At 47.3% G+C, this 13,574-nt stretch overlaps 2 protein-coding genes across 2 annotated transcripts; one reads left to right on the top strand and one right to left on the bottom strand.

Moving 5' to 3' along the window:
* Nucleotides 1–444: 444 nt before the first annotated feature.
* Nucleotides 445–2,698, top strand: TREMEDRAFT_59732 (uncharacterized protein; the record flags this gene model as incomplete). The annotated part of the gene is made up of 4 exons (XM_007001737.1): nt 445–696; nt 870–1,134; nt 1,173–1,236; nt 1,381–2,698. 4 exons carry the CDS (start codon nt 445–447, stop codon nt 2,696–2,698), a joined length of 1,899 nt encoding a protein of 632 aa, XP_007001799.1.
* A 7,439-nt stretch (nt 2,699–10,137) lies between these two features.
* TREMEDRAFT_59729 (uncharacterized protein) lies at nt 10,138–11,322 on the bottom strand (the record flags this gene model as incomplete). Its single annotated transcript, XM_007001736.1, has 5 exons — nt 10,138–10,322; nt 10,470–10,533; nt 10,578–10,696; nt 10,717–11,245; nt 11,308–11,322. The coding sequence occupies 5 exons, from the start codon at nt 11,320–11,322 to the stop codon at nt 10,138–10,140; spliced, it is 912 nt and encodes a 303-aa protein (XP_007001798.1).
* Between the last annotated feature and the right edge of the window lie 2,252 nt (nt 11,323–13,574).

Genomic DNA, 13,574 nt, shown 5'->3' with positions numbered 1-13,574 from the left:
TCATTGTTGTTGAAACTCTTGTCATAAGGCGTAAAGATTCTCAACACGAAGAATAAAATCATCGACTATAGGAGAGGAAGATTCAATTATCACCACCACCACCGCCACGATTACGATTACGATACAGAACACGAATACAGATACGACCACGAGGACTAAGACCCATAATTGATGAAGAAAAACGATTTATCACGAGGCGACCAGACGATTCTACGATACTCAATACTGAAAATTACATGTTCATGATCCACACAATACCGATACTACGAAGATAACATACGATCACGACTCCAAATACACATCCCACCACCACATTCGAGACTTTCACGAAGAATACGAGACTTTTGACGTTCAAGGGTATAACGACATACCCATATGTCCGATATTTGATCTACCAAGACCGACCCGAAGTGAGAACCTACCATAGGAGGTGATAATACAATCATGTTATTAGCAATACTTCTTATACTCAGCCTTCTGGGAGAGACATTGGCGGTACTGGCTATCCCCAATAAACGACAGAATCCAACGACGACAACGATGATGATAACTACTACCACCTCTGTTCCTACTACGACAGGAGGACAAAATGATGGGAACGGAGATGTAGATGGACAAGGGGATAACGCAGTATCAATCTCAGTTGTTATACCTATTGCTTGTGCTTTAGGAGGGATTTTATTTGTTGCTTTCATCGTTAGTCTTTCGTAATCCTTTTCATCAGTTATAATTTTCGCCATTCGTCATTCCCATGTTTCATGACGTTTTCCTCCACTTTCCTGTTGAGTTTCTTTCCCTCGACTCACTTTTCAACTTCATGTTGTTAAATATATGATGCAAAGATATCATTGATCATAAACTTATCCCAGTTCTCTATCAGGAATAAACTCAAATTCTTATTTACCTTCCCCCGCTCTCTACATACTCGTTCTACTTCCCTTGACTCTACGAACGAACCTCTGACAGGTCTCACAGCTGAAGAACTCGCCACTTCTAGACGTCGGACAGGTACAGGAGCCAGTACCGGTTCTTCTGATACGGGTGCTACTCGCGGGACTGGGAGTGGTGGGACAGGAGGGAATACGACTGCTCAAGGTACTGGGACTAATGGGACGAGAATAGAGACGAGAGAACGTAGGAGAGTAGACGGATAAGGAGAACGGAAAGTGGAGCTACTGTGAGGACTTTACCTGTTTATCGTAAGGAAGCTGGGGATGACGAGTTGATTCTCGTTCGGTGAGTACTTCACTTCCCACTCTACTATGCACCTCATCCTTCTTAGCTTACCAGCCTTGTCAGTCTACCTAATGATCTTCTTCGAAGCAATGATGTAGCTGCGTCTTCCCCGAGAGAGATATGGGAATGATCAACTGACCTCAGTCAACGATCAAATAGCGACATATCTGAAGTCGACATAGAGTTTGAAGATCCAGATCCGAATCCAAATCCCACAGCTCCCCTAACACCTCCGATACTTCCTCTAGCTCCCCCTGCCACTCACACACTTAGACCTCTTTATCCTCCCGACCAACTTCCTGACGTGACTCCACCTACTGTCGTCAACGATGACCCTCCAACACCTCCTCATTCCGCACCACCAGGTCACACTCAGCTCACTCGTATTCCTTCCTCTACCAGGAGTCAATGGGGTGAAGCGCCGTCTTACTTTGACGCTATCACCTCCCCCTTTTTATCTTCATCCACCACAGAACAAGGTCTGTCCACGTCAAACAACAACGGTATCATCCCAGGACCTCGATCGGCAACTTCAGAAACTTTTCGTAATGCCACCTCTGGTTTCTCACGTTTACTCTCTCGTGCAGGTTTCGCACCTGGTTCTTTCCGACCTAATACAAATGGAAGACCAATGGAACAAAGACATTCTTCTCATACATCTATGACATCCCTTTTACTTCAACCACAAACTTCACGACTATCCACAACATCTAATAGAGCCACTAGTCCTTTTCCTAGTCCAGAGGCGTCAACACATAGTCTACTCATCTCATCACCTATACCCAATACCGCTATGAGGGCTAGCTTCATAGATTCTGCATTACCACGTGCCGGGTTGAGTGAAGATCAAATGAGATTTTTATCAAGTGCAGAAGCTGTCAATCTGGCCGGAGTGAGGTTGGATGAACCACCTAGGACGCCGAGAAGGGTTAGAAGGGCTAGTGCAGGTGCAGGTAATGATGCTTTATTGGGTGATGCAAGTCCGGGAACACCTAGTTTGAGTCAAGAAGTTGATCAAACGGTGGAAGCGAGGGAAGGAGCGCAAGCGCAAAGAGGTGACTTGCCAAGTTGGGAACAAGTGGTAAATGAGACAAGAAGGACACAAGCGGCAGAAAGACAAGGTTTAGCCAGGCCGGTAGTGCGTCATGACAATCAGGGGGATATAAACCCGTCACAACCTCATGGGGCAGGAGAAGGCGCCGAGGTTGTGGAGACGTTAAGACAGGATAACAGAGTGGTACGAGGAGTGGATCTGACGGGCGGAGAAGGACAGGTGGAACAAGACCAAGAGGGAATGAGGAAGCAACGACAAGAGGGAACTGATGGACGTTCACCACCCGGACGGACGAGACAATTATCTATCACTGTCCCATCGAGAGTGCTACTACGTTCAAATGACGCACCGGTGTTGGAGGTCGAACCTCCCACTCCTCTCTCGGCCGTTGTAGGGCTCGAAAGATGAACCGTGGGGGTTGAAATGTTGACGACTCAAATGATTCCTTGCATCATGCATCATCTCATTTCTCTTCTTTCACAATTCAACAAGCCCATCTGGAATGCTGAGTTGGATCAGGGTTTTCAAAACAACAACGATCTCTATAGGCCATAGTCTACTGGCTGAGCACATTGTTGTGTGACTGTTGCATGCAACCCTTCAAGCAGTGAGCGTTTCTGACGGGGTGACTTTTGCCATATATTTGGACACTTATTCACTGTCACGGCCGTCGAACAACTTCCTTCTAACAGACCGACGGTCGACGAACCTCGGCTAACTTGACGGTTCTAAGTCGATGTCTCACCCAATCAGGAGGGCACAGACGTCAAAAGGAGTGTAACTACGGCGTACTTGGGCGTAGTTACTCTAACTGGGGTTTTTCTCTGATGGCGATGTATCTTAATTTGTATGTAGCTATCTCTATCAATCTTTCACTACTGACAACAATCAAGGATCGCTGAAGAACTTCAGCGATCTTCTCAGCTAATATTATCTACTCCTCCTAGATGTTCACCCAACCCTCTCGCGCTTAGACGTACTTCAACGCACTTCGTCCAACTTCCCCGAGTCCCCGGCGATCCTTTTCCTCCTTTGACTGACTCCGCATGACATTGCCGCAGTTCTGCTCCCATTGTCCCTACTCAGCCTAACTCCGTCTAACATCGCCGTCCTTATGCTCCAGACCCCCGTATACCTTATTCTCCCGCTGTACTTCGCCGTACTTCGCCTTAGTTGGTCTCAGATGTCCTGAGTTACGTGTAGAGTGAAGAGGTTTAGACGTGATAGGGGTTTTGATGGTCAAAGGAGGATCACTGCTGGTGGAATAATTGAGGTGTCACGGCGTAGTTTGTCCGAGTATGTACATAGACGCTTGCAGTAGGACTGAGAGGAGGACGCGGACTCTTGTAGATAGTATATAGTTGTCACGGCCGTCGAACAACTATCTTCTGGCAGACCGACGGTCGACGAACCTCGGATAACTTGATGCTCCTGAGTCGAAGTCTCACCCAACCGAGAGGGCGCAGACGTCGAAAGGAGTGTAACTACGGCGTACTTCGGCGTAGTTACTCTAACTAGGGTTTTGTTCTACTGATGGCGATGTATCTCGAATTGTATATAGCTATCTCTATCTGTTTTTCACTACTGACAACAATCAAGGATCGCTGAAGAACTTCAGCGATCTTCTCAGCTAATATTATCTACTCCTCCTAGACGTTCATCCAACCCTCTCGCGCTTTGACGTACTTCAACGCACTTCGTCCAACTTCCCCGAGCCCTCGGCCATCCTCTTCCTCCTTCGACTAACTCCGCCTAACATCGCCGCACTTCTGCTCCCATTGTCCCTACTTAGCCTAACTCCGTCTAACTTCGCCGTCCTTCTGCTCCCATTGTCCCTACTTAGCCTAACTCCGTCTAACATCGCCGCACTTCTGCTCCCATTGTCCCTACTTAGCCTAACTCCGTCTAACTTCGCCGTACTTCTGCTCCCATTGTCCCTACTTAGCCTAACTCCGTCTAACTTCGCCGTCCTTCTGCTCCCATTGTCCCTACTTAGCCTAACTCCGTCTAACATCGCCGCACTTCTGCTCCCATTGTCCCTACTTAGCCTAACTCCGTCTAACTTCGCCGTACTTCTGCTCCCATTGTCCCTACTTAGCCTAACTCCGTCTAACTTCGCCGTACTTGGTGTCAGAAGTCCTGAGTTACGTGTAGAGTAAAGAGGTTAAGGCGTGATGGGGTTTTGATGGCCAAAGGAGGGTCATTGTTGGTGGAGTAATCGAGGTGTCACGACGTAGTTCGTGACAATAGTGCAATCAGCAAAGTACCATCTTTGCTGATTCTTCAATATCATTCTTTGGCTACATCGATTGCAGAGGAGACACGATCCATTAGCACCAGAGACCCTAGACTTCTACGAGACATCCATCGAGTTCGACCCAACCTGCGACCTAGTCGTCGTGTTTCCAGTACCGTTACAAGTTGAAGAATCAGCCTTACGCGCCTTGGGTCGAAGTGGAGAGTATTGCATGCTTACCAGAGGGAAAGCGCGGAAAATGATACCGGGAAAAGAGGAGTTGGAACAAGGGCTGGTCCCAGAGGTAGAAATGCCAACAAGTTCCTCAAGAAGTACTATTTCACATGATCTCACTTCTACCACCACTACCCCAGATCCGCTGAATGAATTATTGCAGCAGTCGTCACAATTATTAGCCATTATGACGATGCAACAAAAGGAACAAAATGCATTAAGGGAAGAACTGGCTACGATCAAGGCTGACCGACAGAACCAACAGCTACTCACCTCGAAAGGGGCAAGTTCGATCGAAATCGAAGAACACAAGCCGTGTTTGGAGCCAAAACTTACCAACAACGAACGAATAGGAAGAACCAGGTGTGCGGACCCACCTACTTTCAGTGGAGAACAAGGGGAATTGGACAACTTCCTTGCAGCATGCCACATGAACTTCGAATTCAAAGGGGCAGAGTACGCCACAGATCGCAGAAAAAGCCTGTTCATGTACGGTTATCTACGGGGTACCCCTCAAATGCTCTTAACTCCGGCCATAACCAACCCAAGTATATGGAATTCAACCGAATGGCTAGAGACATACGATAAATTCATTCAACACTTAAGAACACAATTCGGGGACAGCAACATGGCGGGTACCGCTATGCGGAAACTACAAGAGCTACGACAGACCGACACCGCAGCGGAATATTGTGCAAACTTCGAATTATGGTCAACTCATCTCGGAAAGGTACCCGATGCGATGAAAATCGCATCAGCCATACAGGGCCTGAAAGAAGAACTACTGAAGGTGGTAGTGGTGAATAACACCGACCCTCAAACCAAATCGGATTGGATCTACTTCAAGCAACATGTAATAGGAACCGAGGAGAATCAACGGATGGCTGAAACGATGATTGCAGCAAACCGATGGACTGCTAGGCGTAAAAATGAAACGACATGGACCCTCCCACGATCGAACTCGACACGATTGGATAGTAATCTTTCAAACCCTGTGCAGCAAACCCCGCATTCAGGTGGTAGAGGACCATTACCAGGTGGGAAACCGGGGATGATGAATTTTGGTCTACCAAATGACCCTCCGGTCACTTGGACAGAGGACGGAGGACGCCTCAGTGAGAACGAAATGACTTGGAGAAGGGAGAACCGACGCTGTCTCAAGTGTAGGAGCCCAGAACATTATGCCAATAACTGTCCAAATGGAGGAAACGCGAGGAACAACATTAGAGGATCCCCAAACCCGCATGGGTCACCAATTCCTAGTGGATTGAACTCAGTTCCAACTGGATCCAAAGGGCCATTAGTTCGAGGAATGGCGGTGACCTTTGAAGAAGAGGGAAATGACTACCTGGCCTAAGTGATGCGACCACTTGCGGCCAGGATCTAACAGAATCGCACAAAATTCAATTACCAATAGATCTTAGTAATGACTCGGCTATAATATACATAAAAATTCAGACAAAAGAAGATACCCTACGATTTGGAATGTTAATTGATACCGGGGCTACCGGAAGATACGTACAGCCGGCCTGTCCATTATGCCATCTATTCCCAAAGAGACAGTATCAGGAACCACGGAAGATCAGGTTCCTCGATGGAACAACCGCGACGTTAGTGACCGAGTATGTAGAAGCCGAATTGGATCTAGGAGAAGGACTCAAGATTGCGACTCGATTGGATGTGATGGCATACGAAGGCCCTGAGGTACTGGTGGGATTGGACTTCTTGAAACAGTTCAGGGCAAGGATCGATTGTGGAAAGGGATTGATCGAGTTCGACGGAGTCGGACAGGATAACGGTTGGAAGTATCCAAGATTGGAGGAAGGATTGGTAAGAGGAACAGCACTGGAAAAAGGAGAAGATGAGATGAGCGAAGAAGAGTTACGACAAGTCATACCGACACAATGGCACCAATACCTGGAGCTATTCAAAGTGGAACGAGCCAGAAAACTACCACCAAGAAGAGAATGTGATCACGAGATCGAATTGACCCCTGGAGCAGAACTAAAGCCAGGCCCAATATACCAACTGGATGAACATGGGGACGCATTCCTAAAGCAATGGATCAATGATGGTTTGACCAGCGGCCATTTACGAAGGAGTAAATCACCTTATGGATCTCCTGTATTCCTGGTTCCCAAAAAAGGGGTGATTCCCTACCGAGTGGTAACGGATTATCGGGCGCTTAACAAGGTAACCATCAAGGATTCATACCCAATGCCACTCATCTCGACACTACTCGATCGGCTTCAATTAGGAAGGATCTTCACTAAACTCGATTTGAAAGGAGCCTACCAGTTAGTCAGGATAAAGGAAGGAGATGAACATAAAGCTGCCTTACGGACAAGATATGGCAGTTTCGAGAGCACAGTCCTAAGGGATGGGTTGTGTAATGCACCAGCCACCTTTCAGAACTTTTTGCAAGACATGTTTCACGATCTACTTGACGAAGGGGTAGTAGTTTATATCGACGACATCACGGTATACTCCGACACGATCGAGAACCATCAGATAATTGTCCAAAAGGTGTTAGATCGATTACTTGAAAACGATTTAGTCGTCAGTCCGAGGAAATGTGAATGGAGTTCAAACGAAGTGAAGTTCCTGGGGTACGTAATAGGACATGAGCGGATCAAAATGGATCAAGAAAAGGTGAAAGCTATTCTAGAATGGGGAGAACCCATGACAGTCAGGGATACTCAAGTGTTCTTGGCTTTGCGAACTTCTATCGAAGGTTTATCAAGGGGTTTTCGCATATTGTGGGACCTCTCACACGATTGACCAGGAAAGATCACGCTTGGAACTGGACACAAGAATGCCAAAAGGCTTTTGACGACCTAAAGAAAACATTCACCACAGCACCAGTACTTCGACATTTTGATAGAACCCGACCAACTTGGATCAAAAGCGATGGATCCGACTGTGCAATAGGTGTGATAGCGTCTCAAAGATTCCCTCACCCATCAATAAAGGGGACCACCGAACTTCACCCAGTTGCATATTGGTCTCGAGCGATGACACCCTGTGAACTAAACTACACGGTAGGAGAGGAAGAATTATTAGCCATCGTGGACTGCTCGGTAGCCTGGAGACCCTATTTGGCAAACAGTAGTGATGTTATAAAAGTCATTACAGATCATAAGAACCTAGAATACTTCCAAAGCAAACGACAACTAAATCGAAGACAGAAGAGGTGGTTGGAAATATTAGGAGATTTCAACATAGAGATCACTTATCGACCAGGTAGCAAAAATGGGGGAGCAGATGCTCTAACTAGACGAGGAGATTATCACCCGGGAAGAGGGAGTAGCAAGGACCCAGACCTAAACAAAGGTAACTGGCTACAATTGCTACCGACACACGAACAAATTGGATCAAATTCAATGGACTCAGAATACAAAGGACCAAGACACATAGTAAGAGGAGCAATCCGGGAAGACTCATTATTCAGACTCATCAAGAACGGACTGAAAGACTCAGAAGACATAGCAAACATACAAAGACTAGGATTACAGATGACACAGACACAGAGCACACAGGACACACAGGACACACAGAAGACACAGAAGACACAGAAGACACAGAAGACACAAACTAGCGATGAGACACCAGTAGTATCATGGACACACAGCGGATTACTCCTGTACAAGAACAGGGTAGTTATACCGGAGGGACAAGCAAGATTGGAAGTAATGAAAGCAAGACACAATTCGATACTAGTGGGACACCCAGGAAGAGACAAGACTATCATACGGTCAAAGAAGACTACTACTGGCCACATCTGGACGAATATATTGCGAAATACGTAAAAGGATGTGAGATCTGTAACCGACATAAGACTCATCGACATCAGCCGTATGGACATCTAGTCTCTTTACCAGTACCCACACTCCCGTGGACAGATATCTCTATGGACATGGTGGGACCCCTACCAAAATCGACCGAGTTTGACGCAATTCTAGTGATAGTCAATCGACTAACCAAGATGGCTCGATTTATTCCATGTACAACCGGACTAACAGCAAACAAGGTGGCTGACATATACATCAAGGAGATCTTTTCAAAGCATGGAGTACCTCGAACAATCATATCAGACAGGGAAACTCAATTTACAGCTGAGATTTGGAAGGAAATATGTCAATTCCTGGGAATAAAAAACCTATATTCAACTGCATATCATCCCCAAACAGACGGACAGACTGAACGAGTAAATCAACAGATGGAAATCCTACTCGGGATGTATGTGAACTACAACATGGACAATTGGGATCAACTTCTACCAATTGCCGAGTTTGCTTATAACTGCTCTCCACATAGTAGTCACGGTTTGTGTCCATTCGAAGCATGTTACGGCTATGTGCCACACTACGACATCCATGCGCACGACATTCGATCAAAGTCGAACAAATTGGAGAAAAAATGGAAAGATATGGGAGAGTTACATACGGCTGTTCAAGAACAAGTCAGGATGGCTAACGAAATTAGTGGGGAATATTACAACAGGAGGCACAAAAGCATTCCAGAAGAATTCAGAGAGGGAGAACAGGTACTACTGAGTACAAAGTATCTTACGACGGAACGACCCAGTAGAAAATTAGAAGCAAAATACATTGGCCCTTTTAAGATCATAAGGAAGGTTGGGAAAAATGCTTTCGAATTGGATCTACCCCCATCAATGAAAGTGCACAATGTCTTCAATGTCACGCTGTTGGAACCATATCCTAGGGACATGATACCAGGTCGACAGATACAACCTCCACCACCTGTAGTAATAAACGGCCAGGAGGAATTCCATGTGGAAGTGATTGTGGACAGCAGAATTCGACGAGGAAAGGAAGAATTCAAGGTAAAATGGTTAGGATACACAGGGAATGCGGCCTATGACTGGGAACCACGAGAAAATGTAGAGGAGTTGGCCGTTTTTGGTGAATTTCTGGAAAAGAGGAAAAGGGACCCCAGAAGAAAGTGAGAATTCGATCAAGATCAACAAAGCTGGGTCGGAAATGAATGCATACACAGGAAATATAGCTACAAATAGAGAAACATAAACACACTAGAAGTTGGAGGCGGTAGAATTGGCTCGAGGAGGACGGGCCGAAGCGGGAATACGAATGACATTGCGGGGGAGAGGAGTATGGGGAGAAGAGGAGGGACCGGCGACTGGCTGAGAGGAACTCAATCCAGTAGGATCACCAGAGGAGGTGAGATGATCCAAGGTTTCGGAGGGAGAGGGAGGAGTATAATCGGAAGGAATGAGATGGAGAGAGTTGTAGAGACCCAGATGTACTGGGGGAAGAGGAAGGAGGAGGGAGGAGAAAAGATGAATGTAAGCGGAGAGTTGGGTAAGGGAAGAGGATTGATCCTGGGAAGAGAGGGATCAATATCGGGCCGAGACAGCACAGAGTCCGTGCTCCAGGACAAAGGTAACCTTGGAAGTGACAGTCTGGGCTCCGACAGTAATACCCTTTACATCAACATCGATCAAGTTCGAAGGAAGAAGATAGATACCTCGCGAAATTTGGACTCGGGATTGTTGGTTTTCACCGAACACTTTGAAGTTCCCTTCGCAGAGCACTCTCCACAAACACCACCAACTGAATTGCATCAATATCGAACAAGTAGAGTAGGAAGACTCACGAGGACCAATACAACCCACACGAAAATCTTCCCCACCATCAAGGCGACGCTGGCAATCGGAGCAAAGCTCACCCTCGAGACGGACAACAGCACCATTCTTGTTGCGAAGTGGCCAACCTTGGGCCAAACGATCGAGCTAACAGTTAGAAATCGGTAGAATTCGGAAGAGAAACGACTCACAGCATTCCTAAACCACTTAACAGTAGGATTGATGGCGCCAGTCTCGCGAAAACGATCAAGGGCTTCGTCTTTCAGAGCCGTACGAACAGAGGAGAAGGTCATTTTGGCCCAGAGAGTAGCTGACGGGTCAAAAACGCACAGAATTCTATAGGAATCTCACCAATTTCCGAGTCTTTTCGAGCGTCCAGAACCTTAACCAGTTCATCATTGACCGGAACCTTACGAGGGGCGTGAAAAATGATTTCGAGTTCATGGGGAACCTCGACAAGTCCCTCTGAATAATCAGAAGGTGGCACAGGGGACTTATTACCAGGAGAATTTTGATTCTCAACGATGGTGCCGTGTTCGGATTCGACAGACTTGGCGGGAGATGGGTTCTCACCAGTGGCAGATGGTCCAGCACCCCCTTCGAAGTCGATATATTGCTCGATGACCTCGTCATCGAGAAGGGACGATTGTTGATTGCGAGAAGGACCGGATTGATATCGATCCTTAATGGTGTCGAGAGCTCTTCGAGACGCATCAACCAATGGAGGTTGAGAGAGAACAGGCGCTTGGGAAGTAAATCTCATTCTTTTTGTTTGACGCATGAGAAGCTCGGGGTCCACGTCAGGTAGGATTGCCATAGTAGATGCTCGAGTTCGACGGGAGGGGGTAGAAGGAGACAACTAATCTCGTCAGCCAGTGAGAAATGGGAGGATATACATCGAATTCGAAAGGAATTGCTTACAGTACGCTTAGACATGCTCACAGGCAGGTCAGAGTTGGAAGGATACTCTAAGAGATAAGTAAGATATGGATGGATAATGATAGATAAGTAAAAAGAACGACGAACAAGAGGAAAAGAAGGAATGAGGAGGAAAGAAGAGAGAGAGGTGGGAAAGAGACTTGGTCAGTAATTTCTCGATCACATTGGAGGTCCGTGTGTCACGAACTACGTCGTGACACCTCGATTACTTGTCACGAGACCAACTAACCAGCACTGGGACGATATAACAGTGCCCTTCAGAGACAGTGGTCTAAACCACTGCGCTAAAAGGCCTATTAACCGGCGGTTACTGCATACCGCCGGTCGCTGGTTAAATACCCAACCCATCCTATCACTATCACTATCAAACTGTCTTGTCACTTCGTGACATTATGCCTTCCCTTTCAGCCCCATCTGGGGCCCCAACAGGGATGGGCACGATAGGCCGAAAACTTTCTCCGAGAGGGAGGTTTTCCAAGTAGGGACTGAGCACGACCCAGCCCACCCTGGGAGTCGAACCCAGGATCCTACCCGTAACCGCCGGTTAATCTGTCACGAGACCAACTAACCAGCATTGGGACGATATAACAGTGCCCTTCAGAGACAGTGGTCTAAACCACTGCGCTAAAAGGCCTATTAACCGGCGGTTACTCTGTCACGAGACCAACTAACCAGCACTGGGACGATATAACAGTGCCCTTCAGAGACAGTGGTCTAAACCACTGCGCTAAAAGGCCTATTAACCGGCGGTTACTGCATACCGCCGGTCGCTGGTTAAATACCCAACCCATCCTATCACTATCACTATCAAACTGTCTTGTCACTTCGTGACATTACTCCACCAACAATGACCCTCCTTTGGCCATCAAAACCCCATCACGCCTTAACCTCTTTACTCTACACGTAACTCAGGACTTCTGACACCAAGTACGGCGAAGTTAGACGGAGTTAGGCTAAGTAGGGACAATGGGAGCAGAAGTACGGCGAAGTTAGACGGAGTTAGGCTAAGTAGGAACAATGGGAGCAGAAGTACGGCGAAGTTAGACGGGGTTAGGCTAAGTAGGGACAATGGGAGCAGAAGTGCGGCGATGTTAGGCGGAGTTAGGCTAAGTAGGGACAATGGGAGCAGAAGTGCGGCGATGTTAGGCGGAGTTAGTCGAAGGAGGAAGAGGATGGCCGAGGGCTCGGGGAAGTTGGACGAAGTGCGTTGAAGTACGTCAAAGCGCGAGAGGGTTGGATGAACGTCTAGGAGGAGTAGATAATATTAGTTGAGAAGATCGCTGAAGTTCTTCAGCGATCCTTGATTGTTGTCAGTAGTGAAAAACAGATAGAGATAGCTATATACAATTCGAGATACATCGCCATCAGTAGAACAAAACCCCAGTTAGAGTAACTACGCCCAAGTACGCCGTAGTTACACTCCTTTCGACGTCTGCGCCCTCTCGGTTGGGTGAGACTTCGACTCAGGAGCATCAAGTTAGCCGAGGTTCGTCGACCGTCGGTCTGCCAGAAGATAGTTGTTCGACGCCTGTGACACCGTGCGGGTGACGCGTTTCATGGCAACCGTCACACTAGCGTAGGTGTGACGTCAGGGCGCACCAAAGGTGTCTCAGAACAATCCATGTGAATCACTTGATTACAGGTTTCAGGATCCTCGGCGAGGATCCTTGAGACAGGGGGGGGAAACTTGTTACGGAGTAACAACAAATCGAGAGAACTCCATCGAGTTCGACGGATTAGGAAAGAGAACGGCGAGAGTTGGAGGCAGTGCTGCAGTAGGTAGGGACGGGTTTTCCCTTTTCGAGATTTCCCCACTGGGTTTGCTCAAAAGCGGTTTTTCACCTGTCCGAGTATGTACATAGACGCTTGCAGTAGGACTGAGAGGAGGACGCGGACTCTTGTAGATAGTATATAGTGCAATCAGCAAAGTACCAACTTTGCTGATTCTTCAATATCATTCTCTGGCTACATCGATTGCAGAGGAGACACGATCCATTAGCACCAGAGACCCTAGACTTCTACGAGACATCCATCGAGTTCGACCCAACCTGCGACCTAGTCGTCGTGTTTCCAGTACCGTTACAACTACTGACAACAATCAAGGATCGCTGAAGAAGTCCAGCGATCTGTGAACTATCTATACTTCCCCTCTCTTCTCATAGAACGTCCCTCAACTCCTGCACAGCCTCGTGCTCAGTCCTCTTCGCTCAACTTCGCCGTACCTCGCCATACCCCCGGTATCCTACTCT

Source organism: Tremella mesenterica, assembly GCF_000271645.1.
Source record: "Tremella mesenterica DSM 1558 unplaced genomic scaffold TREMEscaffold_1, whole genome shotgun sequence".
Lineage (NCBI taxonomy): Eukaryota > Fungi > Basidiomycota > Tremellomycetes > Tremellales > Tremellaceae > Tremella > Tremella mesenterica.
This window is presented reverse-complemented; position numbering and strand designations above follow the sequence as displayed.